Source organism: Amyelois transitella, chromosome 21, assembly GCF_032362555.1.
Source record: "Amyelois transitella isolate CPQ chromosome 21, ilAmyTran1.1, whole genome shotgun sequence".
NCBI classification, from domain to species: domain Eukaryota; kingdom Metazoa; phylum Arthropoda; class Insecta; order Lepidoptera; family Pyralidae; genus Amyelois; species Amyelois transitella.
In genome coordinates this window covers 5,627,651-5,650,272 of record NC_083524.1, presented here as the reverse complement: position 1 = coordinate 5,650,272, position 22,622 = coordinate 5,627,651, and the positions used below count along the sequence as shown (strand labels likewise).

At 34.3% G+C, this 22,622-nt stretch overlaps 2 protein-coding genes across 2 annotated transcripts; both read left to right on the top strand.

Moving 5' to 3' along the window:
* The first annotated feature begins 367 nt into the window (after positions 1–367).
* Positions 368–21,514, top strand: LOC106135604 (malignant T-cell-amplified sequence 1 homolog). Its single transcript, XM_013335961.2, has 5 exons — positions 368–498; positions 17,860–18,012; positions 19,049–19,149; positions 20,783–20,984; positions 21,373–21,514. The coding sequence occupies exons 1-5, from the start codon at positions 488–490 to the stop codon at positions 21,452–21,454; spliced, it is 549 nt and encodes a 182-aa protein (XP_013191415.1). The 5' UTR covers positions 368–487; the 3' UTR covers positions 21,455–21,514.
* LOC106135603 (adiponectin receptor protein) lies at positions 2,014–5,022 on the top strand. The gene has a single exon (XM_013335960.2). It carries the CDS (start codon positions 2,337–2,339, stop codon positions 3,489–3,491), a length of 1,155 nt encoding a protein of 384 aa, XP_013191414.1. The 5' UTR covers positions 2,014–2,336; the 3' UTR covers positions 3,492–5,022.
* Positions 21,515–22,622: the final 1,108 nt, after the last annotated feature.

The following is a 22,622-nucleotide window of genomic DNA, read 5'->3' as shown; positions in this document are numbered from 1 at the left end:
TGAAAGGCCACATTCAGCTACATGGTTCTGTGAAAGATTCGAGATTTAAATAGTGAGTTGCAAAATTAGAACTTCTCCGTAAAGTCAGGTCAAGTGTACCCGAAACTGACTGAAATTGTATGAATGAAGCGAAAGAAGTACATATGCAGGGATCGTGCAAGTGGAAAGATGTAGTCTCTACCAACCCACCCATTCGGAAAAGAAGCGTGATTTATGTATATAAATTTGTTTTAATGGAGAGGAATGCAGGAAAGGAAATACATTAGTTAAGGAAACTTAGAAATCTTAGCAATTTATCTATTTTAAAGATTTAAGCTAGTGTAATCATTGAAGTTGGCAGCACGGCAGCACTATTCTTGAGTTTGTTTGACAATGACATAACAAATTCCTCCATGAAATTACAAATTGTCAAGTCGCGAATCGCGATCTATCTCTAGTGGATATTTTTGTGAGTGAAACAATTTATTCATCCCAAGTCGAAAGCACCATGTTTAAGAAGTAAGTAAATTTTATTTATTATTAATGATTTATATGGAAGTACTGACACTTCATTAGATTTCTGGTGATAAAATTACTCTTTTAGGTTATGATTCAATATTTTCCTAAATATTATTGGCAGCTTTTCTAAAGCCGTGATTGGTTAGTTATTGACAGTTGTTTACAAGTTAGGCCAATCAGGTAAAAGCATTTTTTGACAGAGAGTAGCCATAGATTTAGTAGTTACGATCTTCAATCGGAAAGTAATTTTAATCGACAATCGTTTACAAATCATATACTAAAGATGACATGGAAACCATGACATCTTATGTTTTATAACATGTATTATTGACTTACTGACTATTAAGGTGTAAAAATAACTCCCTAATGATTTTTGCTAATTTTTGGCGTTGATTGTACTGATATTGCCGTGTGTGTTCTTGGAACTACTTATGGAAAGTTGTTCAGCTTTTTCTTTTTGCGATTTACAGAACATACATCAAACTTAATTGCTTATTTATATAAGCAGCAAGAAAAATTGAGAATGGATTTTTTAATTCTTCACTATGAATATCTAAACTTAAAATGGCCATTACATAAAATATTATTTTTAATTAGTACCCAAATTATTTTTACAGTAACTTTTGAAACTGAATGTTTCTTTTGAAATATGTTTTCTGTGTTTTATTAGTGCGAATATGGATTCCTGGAGTGACAGAGACGAATACTTATTAGCGATTTGATCAATGCTTTTGATGTTTTCCCATTTATACTCGCTACAAGGCGAGGCTATTGCTTAATAAACGTGCTATCATTCATTATCTCCATACATACATATGGTCACGTCTATATCCCTCGCGGGGTAGACAGAGCCAACAGTCATGAAAAGACTGAATGGCCATGTTAAGCTATTTGGCTTTATGATAGAATTGAGATTCAAATAGTGACAGGTTGCTAGCCCATCGCCTAAAAAAGAATCCCAAGTTTGTAACCCTATCCCTTAGTCACCTTCCATGGGAAAGAGATGGAGTGGTCCTATTCTTTATTTTATTGGTGCCTGGAACCACACGGCACTATGACGATATAGACGTGGCTATGTGTATTCATGTAAGAATGTCTCAATTCCACTTTAGGCCCACGGGCCTTTAAGTCTTTTAGAGACTATTGGCTGTATCTAACCCGGATAAAGATCTGGATAATATAAATGTATGTATGTCTTCACATGGCGCAAACTTTCTTAACAATTTTTTCTCTCCCTGTCACTATATAATTTAAAACAAGCATATTAATAACACCTTAATTTCTTACTTTCTTTCGTAGGAGCGAAGTCTGATTTAGTACCAAATACTGAAATAAATATTTGCTTATAAAAAATATTGTAATCGATCGACTGATTTCATTACATTTTTGTTCTACGCTCTACAACTTGGCAAGAGCTTTGGGTAAGAGGGAGAAAAGCATTTTAGGTCACGTATGTATGAACGGGATAGCAATATGCTGACGTAGTCGTAGTTGGAAAATGGACGGATGGTGTTTGATAATTTCAGTTTTTTTTACGTAGTCAGACGTGAATGGCGGACGCATACGTTTATTTCGCAGCTGTTTATAATTGATTTGTTTAGCACTGTGTAATCTCTGTTTCGTTGATTAAATTAAATGTAAAACTTTCGAATGCTTGTCCTATATAAAACTCTGTGATGTAGAAAATACCCGAAACAAAAGATCGCATGTGATTCTATTTTGTGACGTAACTGGATTCTTTGGAATAACTGTGTGGTGTCATAAATAGTCGCGTTGGCCGATTGACGGTCGATGCGGCATCCGTTCGTCGCCGTAAGTCGTGACTGCAGTATTCAATCATGTGGGAAATGGATTCCGATTCCGTGAGTGCGTCTTCGGACGGACTCCGTCGTCGTCAAGGATGGGACCCCGAGGGCGAGAGTCTCGCCTCTCAAATGGACGAGCTCGACGAAGTGCTGGCGGAGGAGGAAGAAGGCTGCCCTTTACCCTCTACGCCAGAGGATCAGCATCTTCTTGACGCTGAAATGGCCGAAGTTTTGAAGGCTGGTGTGCTCTCCGACGAGATAGATCTTGGAGCATTGGCGCACAACGCCGCGGAGCAGGCTGAGGAATTTGTTCGCAAAGTTTGGGAGGCCTCATGGAATGTATGCCACTTCAGACACCTGCCACGATGGCTTCAAGACAACGACTATTTACATAAAGGACATCGCCCTCCATTACCATCATTCAGTGCTTGCTTCGCTTCCATATTTCGTATTCACACTGAAACTGGAAACATCTGGACCCATCTGTTGGGTTGTGTTGCTTTTATTGGTGTGGCTATATATTTCCTCACCCGTCCTTCCATTGAAATTCAGATGCAGGAAAAAGTAATCTTTGGAGTGTTTTTTGTGGGAGCAATTGTCTGTTTAGGCTTTTCGTTTGCTTATCATACCCTTTACTGCCACTCGGAGATGGTTGGTAAATTATTTTCTAAATTAGATTATTGTGGAATAGCCCTCTTAATCATGGGGTCTTTTGTTCCATGGCTGTATTATAGTTTCTACTGCCATTACAGACCTAAAATAATTTACTTATCTGTAGTGGTTGTGTTAGGAATATTGTCTATCATAGTGTCTCTTTGGGACAGGTTTTCGGAACCTCGACTTCGACCTCTCCGAGCGGGAGTGTTCATGGGTTTTGGTCTGTCAGGTATAGTGCCTGCTATCCACTATGGCATCACCGAGGGCTGGTTTAGCCAAGTCAGCAAGGCATCTCTGGGATGGTTAGTTCTTATGGGCCTTCTATACATATTAGGTGCAATGTTCTATGCTCTGAGAGTACCTGAGCGATGGTTCCCTGGTAAATGTGACATCTGGTTCCAGTCTCACCAAATATTCCATGTGCTGGTCATAGTGGCTGCATTCGTACATTACCATGGTATCAGTGAATTGGCATCATACAGAGTTACAGTTGGTGAATGCTCTATGCCTCCATCATCAATTGCATTCTAGCCTCCCCCATACCAAATGTGATAGTAGGCCATAGATAAAATATAAGTAGATTACAAAACAGTTACACTTTATATTTTTTAACATGTGGTTTTAACAAATTTTGTAAAGTTTTTAATCATCAGGTTGATTATTTGTCATTTTGTTAGGCTTTGTTCAAAATTTGTTATCTGTGGTAATCACATTCTGATTGGGGCTAAAACTTTATTTATATTGTTGTAAAATAGTAGTGAAATTATTTTAGGTTCTTATATTACTATAATCTTGCACTCACTCCTGCACTTTAGAATCACTTGAAGTTCAATATTAGTTTTGTACTTAATTTTAACAATTATATTTTCTTGCACTAAGTTGTAAGAGCAGTGTTAAGGCAAGCCAGACCACAATTCATTGCTTTAATGTTCTTCCAAAACTTTCTTCCATTATGATCACATTATACACCAACACATTTCAGTTACATAACAGTTTTGTATGTGTTGTGCAAGATATCATTTGTTTTGTGACATTTATTTTGCTTTCTCTTAAGCTTATATAACAAAATCTTTTAAAATTATGACTATGTAAATATAATATTTTGTTTGATTTATTTTAAATCTTATTTTCGGAAGTATTTTTTTAACATTAGAGTAGTTTATAATGCTATTATATTGTTGTAACGGGTTTAATAGCTTTATTTTTGTTCAGGTATTTGTCAAACTTACATTCCATATACCAGCTATTTCTGCAATCAGGGCTTAATCACACAATTTCCAATATAAATAAGTGGTCTGCATATAGAGAATTAATTCAAAGTATATTCTAAATTGTTGTAAGTGTTCATATGTGTAAAGATTTTATGAGACAGAAATAAAAAAAAAAAAGGATTTGTGGTGTATTAAACATATTGAGCTCTATGGGTTTTGAAGAATTTTTCTGATTTCAGATAATGTTAGTTTGAAGGAAGTGAAATTGAGGGAATAATGTAAGAAAATAAATATAGTAAATCTCATAAAATATTGTAAAGACAATGTCTAAAAATAAATTGTAACAGTTATTGTAAAAAGTACATAAATATAAGGTGTTTAAAATACTGCTTTCTAAAGAAGATCTATAGGGAGATGATGAACAAAATGCAGCATTCTAGCATATCAAGTCAGGATTGGACTGATGAAGAAAGACAATATAAAAAAAATATTAATTTTTATAATAGTTTCCAATTTAGTTTATATTTATTTTTGGCCGTAAATTGTTAAAATTATACAATTTTTGGAAAAAATATGAATTTGTTAATGACAAAAATCTAATGAAGAGTACCCTCAAATGTTTGTAAACTTTATTGGGCACAAAATTCAAGGAGTATAATTTCAACTACTGGCTATGCTATGATTTATTGTTTAAAAATAGTTATAATTAGATTAAAAAATAAAAAAAAATTGTGAAGTAAAATTTAATTGCATTATGGTGTTAAAAACGCTTTCTTTGTTGTGCAGATTTGTTGATTTCTTGTTTTGGTGGTATTCAAATATGATTATGCAATAAACTTATTAAAAACAAATTATTTTCTTATTTCAGTTCAAATATGCCCTTAAATATAGACATGTTTAAGAATAGATATTGAACCAAATCCAATAAGAACTTGCTATTGTTAGGGATTGTCAGTTTTTTTTAGATATTTCATAATGCATACATTTAATGACGTCTTTATCCTTTACTTAGCTGTTGTCACACTGTCTTACAACATCCATACACATTTGGAAACTATAATTAGAATGACCTATAAGCGAAATATCTCCGTTGTTTTTGATGTAGGATAAACAACCTCCATAATTAGTTATCCTTATCACAAGGTATTCACGTTGTTTTTTTATCATCACTGCGATAAACTTGATAAAGCACATAGGTAGAACAAAAACGTGCCAAATTAATTTGTCCATTGCCAATTTCGAACTTTTTCCCATTCCCATGGCACGAGGGATTGAACGAAATCCACAAAGTACTTTCTCTGCAAAACGCATAAAGGCATAGGTTCAAAAAGTTATGTACATAATTGATGCTCTTGCGGTAAGGGAAATCATCGTGGGGAAACGCGAACATCTAGGCAACCGCGTAGGTTACGGAGGTCAGATGGGATGCGCTTCGTGTAGAAACCTGACTTACCCAATTCGTGATTTATGGTCAAGGGTGTAATACTCCAGGCTACTCCAGAGTAGTGAGGATGTAACCATGGGACTATTAGCTAATAATTATTTTTAATGTAACCTTCGCTTTGATATCAACAGTTGTTTTGTATATATACTGTAGAACGAATTGGAAACGTATCCCATAGGTCAATTATTTTTGGTGACGTATTAGTTTTTTTTATCTAAGTTATTGGATAGATTTCCTTTTGATATCCAGTATCTAATTATCCAGTATACAAAGATATAATATTTCTTTGAGTAAGTATATCATAAACATAAATTTTATTGTAAAAAAATACTCACTGATATCTATGTCAATAAGTTTATCATTCTTTATCATCCGTTATCAGATTTATGTAGCGGCGTGAATTTCCTTAGCCATGACGCAAGTCCAACCATCCTAGTGCATCCACACTTCGCTTTCCTCACGTGAGCTAGATCAGATTTTATGGACACTAGGTCCCTATATAAATAGCTTTAGTAGAGCCAATAGGCCTATCGTCGTCTACATATAATTTTTTTGTTTATTACAAAGGCATAAGATTCAATATTGGCGAGCGGTATTCAATGCACGTGATCTAATATGCGTGTATTGCATTTAGTGCATGGATGCGTTGCGCAAACATGTGACGGTATGTTACCGAGATAATAAAGTTAAATAGTCTAGTGAGATTTAGTAGTGAGCAATATTTTCAATAAGCAGTTAAAAAGATACTTTCCTACTAATACAATAAATGCGAAAGTAACTCTTGTCTCTCTGTTACGCTTTCACGCCTAAACAATTGTACGGATTTTGATGAAATTTAAAATACGAGTATAAAGAGATACAGTTGATCCTGGGGAAGGACAAAGGCAAAAATTTTATTGCAAAATAAAAGAGGAAGGGTTTATAGAGGGGATGAAAGATTGTCAATGAATTTTTCTAGTAAACGAAGTCGCGGGCTAAAACAAAACATTACAAACAGTACCTACATTTGGTTTTTGGCTGTATTGCGATTGTTCTAAGTTCTTTCAAACTTTTTTTAAATATCAGCCCTGTCTGTCTAATAGTTTCTGTATGAGTTGAATAGCTATTTCATTGGTCTTGGCCCTCGGAAACATACTTTACAGAAGCCTTTATGCAGAGTAGCGCTTTCGTATCGTTTGAGTGTGTTAATTTAGGGTCCGATTCGCACGCGAGCGAATAATGATTCGTATATCCCACCTACTTAGTGCCGTTGAGTTCCTCATGGTCGGAAAAATGGGACGTTCACCCAAATATTATGAATCATTAAATTAAAACTTGAAATACTTACCTATATTATAAAAATAAACTTTCATTCTATACTTTCAGGTTCCCAAAATAATACATTTACAATTACATTAAAAAAAATGATAATACAGGGATGATGAAGGGATTACCTTGAAAGTGGCTATTACGTATTATACATATTTGTCAGACGGCTTATCGCCAAGTTTTAGATTACGATACACGTGAGGTGACTAAGGAAAATAATTGAATAGCTATTGTGACAAAGTGCTATAAACATATAAATTAGTCAATAATATGATAAAATAAATATTATTGAATATGAATTTCCAGTTTCAATTTTGATGCCGTAGTTATTTTATGTAATTCAATGTGTGATGGGAATGTCCATTTCAAAAATTATATGTCTCGGACAGTTTTTTGTTTAGAGATGTAATTTTTCACCAATGTTTAAATTGGTATGAGAATTACCTTAGAAACACAAAACTAAAACAAATATCAGTGCAAGTGCTTGTTGTAAACAATGGCTTGGTTACAAGTTAGCATATCTTAGGGCTAAATAGAGCCAACAATCTTAAAAAGACTGGAAGACCACCAGACATTTTATTGAGATCCAAAAAGTGCCCAATCTCACTCTCATCTTTGCGTGTTTCCATTTACACCCTCCGCCGCAATGCTTCGGGCCCTGGCTTGGGTCAGCTTTCCGACATTTTTTCCGGCCAAATAAGTAGTGATCCTATAATAATATTTTATTCTAACAAATATTCGCTATCACACTGCAGTCTGCTGACAGGGTGACCGTTTAAAAGTATTGCGTGAATGTGAATTTAGATACACTTTACGGAATATTACTGAATTGAGTTCAAGGATATGTCAGGTATTTAAAACAATACAGCGAAGACATAAATTTTATTTTTTTCTTACAAGCTGGTTTGGTTTGTTAAACACATGGCTCATAAAACACATCAAAGACATCGTTCCTCAATTCTTGTATATATTTTTAAATGTGTATTCAAGAGGGTTATGTATGTATGTTGGATACTGAAAAACTATTCCCAAAATTATAGTGAGATGTAAATCAAAACGTTGTTTACTTACTCGTAAATGAAGATATCTTCTCAAAAAAGTTTGTACCTAATTTATTTTAACTGATAGATATAAAAAATGTGGTACCTACTCAGATCTAAGCAACACCCTTTTATTATAGTTAATATGGCTATTCTAAATGTTTGGCTAATTAATTTAGCCTCTAGATTCAATAGAAGTAGGTGGTGGTAGGTTGGCCGACTTTGTTATTTGTTTTAGTTATGTTTTGTTCTCCAAGGTCAAGACTAGCTATATTTTTATCTTGACATTGATATTTGCAAGTTGTCCTTTGCATTTACTTCCTCATCTTTCCTCAGTTTTATATTATGTACTATAACTATTTTTAATGTTATAATGTTGCTATGTTGTAAGAAGTTATTATAAGGAAACAATACCTAAGTATCAGAACACTTTTTTAGAAAAACAAGTGCTTTTGCGCAATATAGTTCTCTAGCTTCTAACTTAAATTGCGCAGATCAAGAACCGTTGTTACCAACCTACGTAAGAAGTTACCTGACTGTCTGTAGAAATCCGAAGCCGACATTTTTTGCAGTACTATCTATGTTTTCTCATCTGTATGTGTAATAGCTATAGCGGATATATGTATCTTTGATTTCTCTGATATCTTCAATTAACTGCTATTAGTCTATATTCTTACCAAGCAACTTGCCCATGGGTACAAATTAGTTAATTTAGCTCGCTCAGGCAATTATTCTATTTCTGCCGGTCTAGATGTCTAGTTAGCAGAAGGTTTTACGTAATAGACCAGCGGAACTTTGCTAAAATCCTACTACTATTATAAAGGCGAAAGTTTGTATGGATGTATGGATGTTTGTTACTCTTTCACGCAAAAACTACTGAACCGATTACCATGAAATTTGGTATGTAGGTAGCTGAAGACCCAGAATAACACATAGGCTACTTTTTATCCCAGAGTTCCCGCGGGATTGATAGGGTTTCCATGCGGACGAAGTCGCGGGCGGCCTCTAGTTATCTATATATTTATTCCCTCATCCGTATGTATCATTCATAGAATTTTATTTCTGCTTTGGAAAAGAATCAGGTCAACTTGGATTGTTTATTTTAATATAAAAATAAAATAAAATATGTTTATTTCAGACACAGTCCAGAGTTGTTAGTAAATCTTATGTACTAATGTTAGTAATAATTTGACACGTTTTTATTAAAGCTCGAATGCTGTCGAGTCCATATAAATAGTTTGATTAGTTATAAGAAGTAACAGTGGTATATCGTTCTATTTGAAGGTAAGTTCTGAATGGATCAGTTCCGATGTTATTTAAAGTTCTAAGTATAGATAAAAATTCATAACGTAATATCATCTGTGACTCTTTTACCCTGACATTATAATATCGTCAACAGCAACGCACAACGCTTTTGTAAATCGATTCTCGGTTCATGGTCATTCATAAGTCTGACAAGTATAACATTCTGCTTGCGTCACGTCTACTATATACTATATGAACTCCAATATAATTTTGTTTGTTTGTCCTTTCTTTTATTACATTGGTTCATTTGTTGATTATCAGCTTTATTCATAACATCTCTATTTGATTGCCTTGTCCTTAAGTTTTATTTATTTACGTGGAATCTTTTCAGATAACGTTAGATTCTAACAACTTTGCATATTATTTTGAGGATTTTCAGCTTTAGGTATTGATATCGTTCAAAAACAAACATTTCCTTGATTCTTATGAAAACGATCATATCTCTGTCTCTGTAAGCCTTGCGTGTTCCCGTTGCCCTCTCGTTCATTGATATTATGTATAGGACCACCTTCTGAAAATTCTCTCCACATTTCCCGGTTTTTGTCATGCTCAGTTTTAAGTCCATTCCATGCATACCGTCATGACGATATTAAGGCAGATTTTCTTTGGCCTAAATAATTCGATTTTCATATCGATGTCATAATGCAGCCCAAATAAGGCAACCGCCAAACGGAATGAGGACGGAACGGCAACGGAAATATTTCGGCACAAACATTTGCGTTGCGATAACGTAGTCCTTATTTGTTACTCATTATCCGTTTGCGCTTTTAAATCCATTAATATAATTTTGCTATTCTTGCGCCTATATCTTGTTATTCTAAACCATGTGTATTTGGTTTGCACCATTTCGAGACTTCGTAATCTAACCGACAACATCTTTCTACTGATGATGCAACATCACATAGTTGATAGATTTTAAATAATTTTTAGTTATCTCGTTATAAAGTATTTGTACTGCAAAAACAATTTCGATGGTTTAGACACTTACAGTAAAATATACCACCTACTCTTTCTTTCCAGTACTTTATGACAGTAATATATAGATCCTTACCGCCAGGTGTTGTGTCTCACGAGAAATACCTCGATGGAATTCCACGTGTCTGCAAACGGCGTAATGGAACGTTATAAAATAGTTCACCACGATCGATGTAAGACGATGTAGACACGCTTGAAATAAAAATCAATATTGAACATAAACCATTTTTACTTGACCTTCTTGGGCCATTGCCATGGTTGTTAGCAAGTATCAGTTACGATAAGACTGTGACTGAGTTGTAATAATATGAAGACATGGACTCAAAATTTTTCTTTAGTCTATTATTTGGGAATTTTAATAAAGTTGTTTGATTTTGTCCTTTACTTATTTCAGTTAATGTGAAGTATTTATTTATTGTTTGTTCATTAGAGGTACCTAATTAATCATTATGAAGAAATTTCACTTCTTATTCTTATTTTTATCATCATCATCATCATCAATTGATATTGACTCGTAATGAGCGTTTATAATTTAATATATTGGCAAAATTTATTTCACATCGAATATTATTTTACCTTCTAAAGAACAGTTCACAGTGAAACACATTTATTTTAAGATCTCTATGTAACCAGTGTAACACAATAAAGAATATCTGATTTTTAATTAAATTAAAACCAAAATAAACACATTTAACGTCTACTGCTTTGCTCATTTAAATATTAACAAGTCGTTTATTATATTCAGGGATAAAGGGGTTAATTTAAAAACTGTTTGTCTCACAACTTTACTTTCGCTTGCAAATATGTAAACACCACGTAAGCTAAATTGTTATTCTGGCCAGTGCAACAAAATTATTTTTTTCGTTTTTCCCCACATTTCTCTAATTATATCTAGGCTATTTACTGTTTTATAAAAGCCCAATATAAATACGGTCATTATAATTATTTAGACCCGAATAATTACTCTATTGTTGATAAGTAACAATATTACCTAGCAGGTATATCCCTATCTATCATTACAACTTAGTGCTCATTTCTAGAGACGTACAAAAAACAATAATCTTTATTGTTGATCACAATAATTTCTTTCATTTGTTTTGGTTCCAACCTACATAATTTCCAAGTTTTAAGAAACAGTGGAAAATTTACACATCATTTTTGTAAATTCTTCTGTACTGAATGCTGAAGTTAATTTCGTTGGTTTAATACTCAAAGTTAATTTCACTCAAATTCCGTACGAAAACCTATTATTATGCAAAAGTGTAGAGGATATTGCTTGCCGGTATGACGTGCTGGAATTAATTTATGCAAGCAGGTAGGCCTTTGAGTGTCTCTTTTTAATCAACTTTTTGTCTTATACATATAAATAATAGAAAAATAACTCTCTTTCAAAAAACCTTATTAAATTTATCCGATAGATTTATTATTTAGACATCATGTAATTAATGATTTAGACCTACATGTTCTTTGTCCTTTAGTCGCTGCTACGACATTTATAGGATGTGGCAGATTGGAGTGTGGTGTTCTATTCAATTCGATTCTGCCGGAAATCACACGCCAATTTTCCAAGAATAGAAAAATCTGAACTACCTTAACTAAACTCACATAAAATTCAAAACCTTATGCAGTTACATGTTTTTAACAAAGAAAATAACTCATTAGTTGTGTTTTAAAAAACAAGACTACCGAACATCTTTTAACAAACACTCGGCCTTTGGTTGCCAACGTTTGGCACCGTTAACGTACGCATCACCTCCAATAACGGCCTTTCAACCTACTTTAAAACACAATAAAACGAGTTCCAATGCTGCTTTAAAGACGTCTGCGTTGTTACGAATAGTACTGAAGAAGGAATGGTACTCATACGTGACGGTACTATCGTTAATATAATAAATTTAGCTGGGCACGTGAATGAAACTCACGTGTTTAGATATGACATTGAAGTAGCGACGCAAGCAGCGCATATTATCAGCTCGGCTCGGTTGTACATACTCTTTAATTTCATTAGAACACTTGTTTTATAATGTTAGATACTTATAATGGTTCAGAGGTCATTCAATATGGTATTAAGATTAAAATAAATGTTGTCTACCACTGTTTCAAAAAGGTGATGTGGAATCGCACAGGGGATGTAAAATAATAAGACGGATATATTATGTGTCATGTATTTGAGTGTTCTTTTATTGTGCTTTGTTTTTCAGAAAACTTTCTTGTAAATATTGTGTTCTTTGCCTTCTGTAGTCTTTCGATGATATCACATTTTCTTTGATATCAATTTTCCTGTTACTTGATTCAAATGTTTATCTCGATGTTACTTTTTCAGATATTTATCTTATTCTTTTACATTATAAGCCTTGTTACTTTTGTATATGTTGACGATTAATAGCTGGCAGAGTCTTAGCTTGTCCTGCACTTATACAATATCTGTCACTGACCTTATGCACTGTATCTTCGATCACGTATTTGTTACATGTGATGTTGACATCACAAAATGCGAATAGATTGATGCTGACATTAAATTTGTTCAACAAGAGACCATATTTCTTGAAAAATTTAGTTCTTAAAAATACTTAAATCTTGGACAATAGAAAATGAAAAATTCGGAAATGTAACTTTTGTTATCATTAATTGTCTAATTAATGTCAATATTTATTTCAATGCTCCCTTCGAGCATTTTTTAGGTCACAAGTGTTCCGGTTCGTGATTGGAAAGAGTTTCACTAAGAAATTAAAATGTGGAGCAAAATTCTACTCAATTCCATTACGTCAGCATAATTTATTCTGGAAAATCTGGTCTGCAAGAGATGAATAATGAATTGAGTGCTTTGCCTGAATAAAGTAGCGATTGAATTGAAATGAGACTCCAATCCAAATAACCCGGACAAAGAACTGAGTAAGAACCGCGGAATCGTCGATTTATAAATGTCAATAAAAATCATTGTTATTTTATAAGTGCTTTTTATCTAATTTCTAATTTATGATGATTTTAAACTTAGGTCCACGACTAACAGTGCCAGTGGTGTTGTATATGTTGTTGATCGTGGCAAGTGGAGAGAGGTAGTCTCTGCCTACCCCTCCGGGAAAGAGGCGTGATTTTATGTATGTATGTATGTATGTGGTGTTGTATAACATGAAGGGCACATGTTTCTGTAGTGTACCTTGGAATCAAGAGACTTGTCATCAAGTGGTGGTCGAGGCAAGAGGTTTATCCACAGTTATGATACAGTCAACATTCATAGGTTGCGTAAATATGACATAACTAGCTTTTTGTGAATTTTGCGACACCTAAAAACGGGGGTTTCGCTAATAATAGGAATAACAGTTTTCACTGGTGTGAAAAGTACTCGTATGTCTTTTCCCAGACTAGGTACGCAAAATTTCAAGAAGATTCGTTCAAAAGTAAACGCCTGAAGAGACAACAAACAAACTAAAAACTTACTTTTATATGAGTTGGGATGTTAGATAAGTATTTAATGACACGGCACGGTAATAATACGGCACATTTAATTTCGTTATTTTTTCTTTCAACATCTTAGTATTGCTCTGCTTGTTCTTGAACAATAATGTGAGAGTGTTACAAAAATCAGTGATGCGAAAATTGCGTGTGGTTAATTCAATGTATGACGGTATAATGATTGAGAAATTAGATTTTTCACTGCCATCACAAAATACCTAGGCATAAAATCTTGGGTTTCTCATGAATTTCACAAAATTGCGTGGTTTGATTGTATTTCAATTCGCATTTATCACACAGTAGATAACTAATTTATTATTCTTCTGGCGTAAGTCTCGGTTGTATCCTCACCAACACCAAATTATATGTATACATAAATAAGTACTTCAGGTGTTTGTTAGATAAAGTTTATAATTCCTTGTATTATTAAATAGTGTAACAATTTTTTATATCAAAGATATACTATTACCATTCTTTGAAATTCAATTAGCTTTGTTTTATCTTTTATCCCGACAAACATAGGATCTTAGAGTTAGAGTCATCTTGTATTAAAGATAATTATATGTTTTTCATAAAATTACGATTATTTTTAAATACTAACAGGTATTAAAAGCACACGTAACTTTACTGGTACTGAAGTTCCTGCTTAGAACTTCCTGCTGTTATGGGTTTATGTTATCAATTCAATGATCAACCTGGACTAAAGTCCATGTAAGTATCAATTTATCTTCTGATAATAGAAATGATAACGATAAAGTTGTTTGTAACGAATCGTTACTGCAATCGTTATAAATTGCAGTTTATAACCTGGGATAAAAATATATTTTAAAATATAGTTTTGAGGATTCCTCTCCCTTAGTCCTTTTAGTTATACCCTCATTTAGGATCGTGGCATGATTATGGCCCTGAAGCAAATATATGTGGGACAATTTCGGATAAAATGTTTGAGCCTATTAGCTATGTTCTGCATTTGTTACTTTTAAATTGGCTTAAATTTTATAAAAATAAAACAATAAAATACTAAATTTAATAATAAATAGTTTCTCAAAAATGTACTACTTATAGCATCTTTTCAGACGTGCCTCTGCTTGGGGCTAACTTTTGATTATTCTAGCTCGGCGAAAATTGTTTCTGAAACTTTTACCATTATTATAGTTCCAGCTGAGATAATAAACATTGTTTTGAAACTATTTCTTCCTCAATCTTCGAAGCCCAGAGATATCTACTTATACTTACTATACATAGGTATATCTCTATATTAAATTTGTCATTCGGCTCGTTAACAGATCTGGGTTGGTACCAGCCGTAAGTTCGTGAGGAAAATCCTTGTATTCATAAGATTAATTTGATCAATATCTTAATGAATAGTAATTCAGTAATCAATCTGCACTAAAACCCCTAATCTGAACTATGTAGATACAAAATTAGATGAAATCAAAAACTATCAGGTGATTTCGAGTATAGGTACTTAAAATAGCTTTTTACCGGAGTTACGCTTCTTGGTAATTTCTAGTAATGAAATCGCCTTATTTATTTATCAATTCATGTACACAGAAAACATCATCAGGAATGATAAACACTAGAAACAGAAGTTCATAGGTTCTGCTTTTATTCATAACTAGCGACCCGCCCCGGCTTCGCAAGGGTGCAAAATTATAAATGTTATTATACATAAAAACCTTCCTCTTGAATCACTCTACCTGTTACAAAAAACCGCATCAAAATCCGTTGCGTAATTTTAAAGATTTAAGCATACAGAAAAAACAGACTAAAATAGCGACTTTGTTTTATACTATGTAGTGAAGAAATCTCTTTCATCCTATTTATGAAGGTCTAGTCTATGTTTTAACCTGATTTCAACATATTAGCCTAGTATTTTTACCTATAGGTACGAGTACAAATCTTCTCTCAACACCATTTTTTTTATTATTACAATCAAACAATATCAAGCGAACCAATTTGATGGAAGGAACTATATTTTACTACTAACTATTGCCATACCTGAACTTGTAAAAGGTCGCTAAGTCATAAACTCTGTTCCTAATTTTAGGACGAATGTTCGTTGTACACAAGTTGGCAAATAATATTAATATGAAAGTCCTACGTATGTTGTGTGAAAAGCATCTAGGACTGAGGGAAGAGGGATGACGTCACAAAGCCGTTGTGACGTCATCATCCCTTCGCCCCTTCCACGGTTTACATTGACCGCGCAAATCTTATCTTAGCATTATATTTTCATATCGTTTGTTTTGTCGACTTGAATAGCAGGTTAGGTAACTAAAGGGAACAAGGTATGGAATAGTTGGCAGCACATACGGTCGGACATTCGGGATTAATATTATACGGATCATGAATTAAATTAATAAGTACTAGTACCGCGCAAGAGATATAGACGTAATGATATGAATGAATGAGTACTAGAAGACACCCGCGGTTCCACCCTCGTACCTATAGCGAAAAATATCCGAAAAATCCCGTTAGTTTCCAGGAATATCGGGAAATTCCCGCTGCAACGAAAAATTTTCTCTTTGTGGGTCCCTAGACTATAACGAACCTACCAACGATACCAACTTTTAGCCTAGACCCTGCGGTTTGGGCTGTCCGTTTTCTGTCAGTCAATATACTTCCTTTCATACGTAGAATCACATAACAATGAGATCTTGATCTCGTTAAAATTTCAGAAAATCCTCTCCTAGTGCACCCTATAGGGTGATTAAGAGATTTATATCAAAGTTATATCTTTACAATAAGCTAATGAAAATTTCTTTGAAAGCTAAACAATTCTGTCTTTTATTTCAATAAATACTTTGCGGAATGGTGCTAATTTAAATTTCCATTTTCTGTTGACAATACCGTACTAATTATTACGCAGACACGCTAATAAAACGTGATATTTGAATTCGCCAACAAACCAATAACTTAGTACACGTGACATGTATTTATTTCTTTTATTGCACGTTGATAGTACAGGCGAATGAACTATTATAAGTATCCATCTCAGACTGTACAGTGGACCTTTTAAAAAGTAAATCACCATTTTCTTAAAAATCACGACTTTTCTTTCTGGTCCACAGTACACTAAACATTTTCTAATCTACGACTACCAAAAAAAAAAGGTTCGCTTTCTTCACAAGAACGACTGACTCGATTTAAATGAGATTTTCGTTACTGTATTGCATGCATCAACAGGAAGCTTACAAGATACAAGTGTTATGTAAAAATCTGATGTTCTACATATACATTGAAATAATGAAACTTATACAAAAACTAACAAATCGAGGACAATTTTCATTGTACTTAAGTCTTTATTCTATGCATTGTAAGTCGGTCCAAAAAGATTTATTCCCATAGGACAGGAACGCACGACCTCTTTTATTTAAAACATGATGCTGTTTATTGATATCCAAGTATTATCGTTATTTATCTGTGCAGTGTTGTAAGCGATGCAACGGACGCGTAGTGCCTTACCGCAACTTTTAGTGGGTCAGCACTCAGTTCACTGTCCTAGTTCGTCTGTAGTTAAACTAGTTACGCTTTCTAAGACTTGAGGTCGATAGCCAGCCTGCACGAAAGCGTTCGATACAAAAAAGGATTAAAACTGCATGAATTCGCCATAGAAATTAACCATTTTTTTATTGTATCTAATTTTATCCAATCAAAAATTTTGTTCCTCTTTCGTAGTGCTATTAGTCAGGCCTGGAAATTTTTACATTTTAGGCAAATTCATTCTAAGACTCTTGGTAGGCATTGAAATAAATACTCGGTTATACAATTGCACTATTTAATAAGGCAAAATTCGCAGTAATATCTCAGATTTATAACCTCGCAAGGATCTTCCCGTGATTAACGCCAGAATAAAGAAAGAATCTTAGGTAACTGATGTTAAATTTACACGTTGTGTAAGATTATTTTTAAATACAATAGTGTGTGACTAGTGATGTTACATAACAATAGTGACGTGACATAAACATATTCATAACAAATAATATTTTTTATATACGCACCTAATATTATATTATTAGGTGCGCGCACGCAACGCACCTTTATTTTATCTACGTACGGTACGTTATGGTACGTTACCTGCGCATTTAAAAAAAGAAACGTAAGTAAACGTAAACGTAACGTAAGTAAGCGTATAATAACTCTGTCCTTTCCTTTTACAGATTTGATGAGAAGGAGAGCATATCTGGCGTGCAGCAGCTTAAGTCTTCAGTGCAGAAGGGCATCAGAGCTCGTCTACTGGAACTGTATCCCCATCTAGAGAACTACATAGATCAGGTCCTGCCAAAGAAAGATACATTCAGGATTGTTAAATGGTATGTCCCAATCATCATCATAATCTCTTTTGAGCTCGGGTTCTTCTGCCTATTCTAGAGATTTGACTAGGATCTTAGTTTGGACATGTGGAACAGGATGAATAGCACGTGAACAGATATACGAGGTGAGTGTGTACAGGAACGGTGAAAGTGGAAGGTTTCGCCAATGGTTATTTATTTACTATTATTTCATGTAAACAGAAAACATAATTATAGGAATGATAAACACAATACCTAATATACGAGTAGTAGGTATATAGTTTTTTATGTTTATCATTTCTACTTATAAGTTCGAATTACATATATTTTATCTTAATACGATTAGTTAGTTTTACGTAATTCATTATTCAGAAATGTGAGTATGTTTTCACACCCGAATTGTAATTGTGTTCTACTTAGAGAACATCACAGAATAAATAAATAGCACTAGACCATGCTATTTGTAATTCAGATCACAGTTTCTATTTCTGTATTATTTTGACAATGTTTGTGCTGTTCTATGTTTATCTTCAATTAATTTGATAAACAGCCAAGTGAGTGTGGCGTGTAATTAAAAGATGGTTATTGTTAGTACTTATGCATAAGTCTCCGTCTATAGGTCTCTGGATTCGGAACAGTATATTGGAAATACTCCATCTTTACCTATCCTAAGTCGAAGTAGGATTCACAAGATAATGCTTTTGCACCTCATTCTCATGGCGTATACTGGTAGACCCACTTGTGTCTTCACTTATCTGGAGAGGAGCCCGGGGTGAGGCTATCACTACGATCTTGGATTGGGTATGTCAGGTTTTTACGCGGTGCGAATCTTGTTATCTTTGCAGGGAACCTAACCCATATTGATTGGATCATATTTACACAACCAGTTGCTTGTGCAGGTTTCCTCACGATTTTAGATGGTAATTGCTTCGTTAAAAACCCTAACTTATCCAAAGCAAGATCGTGATGAAGATGGCAGGAGATGTACTACGTATATTGGTCCACTTTGTTATATAAAATAACTTATAAGTCCTTATAAGTATCTCTTCATTTCCAGTCACGACCACATCGAGATCATGGTGAACAGCGCTGGAGAGCTGCTTTTCTTCAGGCACCGGGAGGGGCCGTGGATGCCCACTTTAAGATTGCTACATAAATGTGAGTATCTACCTTCTTTTTATTAGAAGATATATTTGGTGCTACAGAAATATAAATTATCATCGTCCTACTGTTTATCCGGGCGCAAAATCCTCCATGATCAAGGATTTTAATTAAATTAGGTACATTATTAGTTAGTCTAGGTTAGACTGACCTACTTATCCTGTTTACAAGGGGAACCTTAACGAGCTTGGACGGCCCCTGCACCAGGTCAAATAGTGCTTGTTCTTTTAATAGCATCTTACAACATTCGCTGGAAAGAGATAGAGTGGTAGAACAACTCTTAAGTATCACGAGGTCCACTAGACAATTAAATTACAGGTGTGACAAAAAGCTGATATTAATACTTTCTAAAGGTATAGCGTTGTTATGACAAATGAACTAGAAATGTGTATGTATGTACTACTTAGTCCATTTGTCATAATAATGTTGGTACAAGTTATGTAAGGGGTTTGAACCCGAAGCAGTCATTTTATATTAGTCTAATATAAATGATTACTATGGCATAGCGATGTTCAAAATTAAACTAACAGAATGCTAATAGACAATCGAGGACATCCAGCTAGGCGCTCTACTTCATTAACCTAATGAGGGGGAGTGGCGTGTACTAAAAGCTAAATTAAGACTCGACATGACAGAGGCAGTACTTAAGCTAGTAAGGCAAAACTAAACTTATTATAAAGTTACTTATATTAATTGCAAAATAAATAAAAATGCCTTTGGTTGCAGAAGGCTTTCAGAGATCGGAATTTAAAATCTAGATTCAAAGAGTACAAAATATGAACTCTGATGGTGAAGCCTCTTAAGAATGTACAAATTTACTGTCATTTGTATGTTATTTATTTAATAATCCTTAATAAAAATCCTTTTGAAGACACCACATTTGTAAACAATTCTTCATTCTAAGTGAATGCATTCTAAAACAATGCCGCTCTTTTAATAAATATTTAGCCATTGACTAGCGACCTCAGTAATTTCCTTAGCCGATTAGATTGGCTGGTAGTAAATCGAGCATCGAACCCTATAAAACGAACGAATTGGGGACACTATTTACCCGATTTATTAGAGTATAACATCAACCCCCATTAGGGAATGAAAACTATGATAAGACACGAACACGAGGGTAGTTGAAAAGGGAGAAATATAGTTATTTATGATCTTTTGGTACAGTCGGGGGCAGATACAACCGAACCACTCTCGGTTTCTTTGATTTAATCTAATTAGGTAGATGAAAGTAGCGACGGATAGACATAAAAGGACATTTCATATAAGTTCTGTGAAAAATATTAATCAAACTACTGTTTTGTGTCTGCCTGACTGGCACCATCGTTGTGACATCTTTTGGACTATTTGATAGGTACCAAAGTCATTATTATTCATATACCTATTTAAGTTAACTGTTACGATCACGGAACAATAACGGTTATAGATATACTTTATTATGTCTTTATTTTTTATTTATTCTTACATCATTTACAATTTGTAAAGTACAATAGGCAGACTTAATGGCATTATCTAACAGTTTACCTTTGTGTGGGTGATGATAAATAATGTGTAATAAACATACTAGCTAGGTATAAGTATCTACTATAAATACCATATGAATTCATTGCTATTTATTTTTTCCTTCCAGACCCCTTTTTCCTGCCGATGCAGCAAGTAGACAAAGGCGCGATTCGCTTCGTCCTCAGCGGTGCCAACATCATGTGCCCTGGCCTCACGTCCCCTGGAGCCAGGATGTCGCCGGTCGACAAGGGCCAGGTGGTAGCGGTCATGGCGGAAGGGAAGGAACACGCGTTGGCTGTGGGGATGACTTCTCTGTCCACTGATGATATGTAAGCTATTGATGATACGTTAGGGTACCTAGATCCAATATGGCTTAAGTCCTCCTGTAAAGATTGAGTTGTTCGTGAAAAAACCTGACTTACCCAAACCAGAATAATGGTCAAAAAGGCGCACACCGCGCTCCTCACCAGGGAAATGAGCCATTACTTTATAAGCCTGTATAAGAAAGAGCCCACTATATGTGCCCAGGATTCACGTCCTCTGGAGCCAGTATATTTCTTACCTACTGACTGACTCCAAGATTTTCAGCACAGGCGAACTTCTGGGTCCCCACAATAGGGGACAGGTCGCAACCGAACCAATTTATTTGCCTAAAAGACTTAATTGTTTCGGGTTAAATATCAGGTTTTCATATCAACTGTGACTTTTTTTTTTCAGAGCCAAAGTCAACAAAGGCGTTGGTATAGAAAACTGCCATTACTTGAATGACGGCCTGTGGCAGATGAAACCAGTAAAGTAAGGGCCGTACCTTAGCTGTATTATTATGTAATTTATTATTAAGCCTATAATAAAATAATGTCCACAAAAATTTGTTATTATTATTCCTCGTTTTCCTGTAATGACTGGGTACCTGCCTTCTTTTTTTTCAAATATATTTTTTAGCGTCGGTCGTCGAATCGGCAAGGGTAAAATGCGTGATGTGCAGAAATGCACCGGTTCAAATCCCACCTCGGCCATGTACCAATGACGATTGTCGAAGTTATGTACATTAGTTTGAATACTAACCGATGCTGTTATGGTAAGAAAAAACATCGTGAGGAGAAAATTCAGGCAACCATGGATCAAATAGAGTTAGGGTTTACCTGCAACGGTAAAAAACATGCCTCACCCAATCTAGGATCCATGGTCAATGCATACCGGACTCCTCTCCAGAGAGGTGAGTATGCAATCGGGTCTAAAGCCAGGAGGAAGAAGAAGACTAAGTATTACGATACTTGGTCCGAGATGTCAATACTCATTAATCATATCAAAGAAGATATTTTTTCATGTATAATATAGATATACATATTTAAGTTTTAGAATGATAACATTTAAATAGGTATTAAAATTAACTGAATTCCTGGTTATAAGGAAGAGAAAAGAAAACTTATTCTCCCCCTTCTTTTTTATGTTCTTTTCAATCCTTCTTTCCCCTCGTACCTTCCCGTAATATTCTCGTCCCGGAAAATCGTATTAGATTCTACAATAAATTTCTATGCGTTCTTGATACTTAAAATCCTTCTCAGTAAATGCTGTGAAGTTAGAGAATTCTCTTTCAAGGCACACTATCTATAAATAAAATAAGTACTAAACGCTCACGTAACGTACCTTTAATTTATTTGGAACGCTTCGAATCATATAACATTAATCCGTGTTCACCGAGCGAAATTCTTCTGTGTAATTTACTGTGAAGTAAAGATATTAAAAACTATCAACAATATCCATAGTTTTTGTAAATATAAAAGAAGGATTTCTAAAGAGGACTATCGAATTCAATTTGATCAATTGCATATAGTAAGAGAAGGCGGTTATAAGTGAAAAATGGAGAAAGAGAAAACTTACATAGTCAATAGACAGGATGAACATAGGAAGAATGAGAATGAGTAGAAGATGACTTTTCTATTAAGTTTCCTACAAAGAATATAATT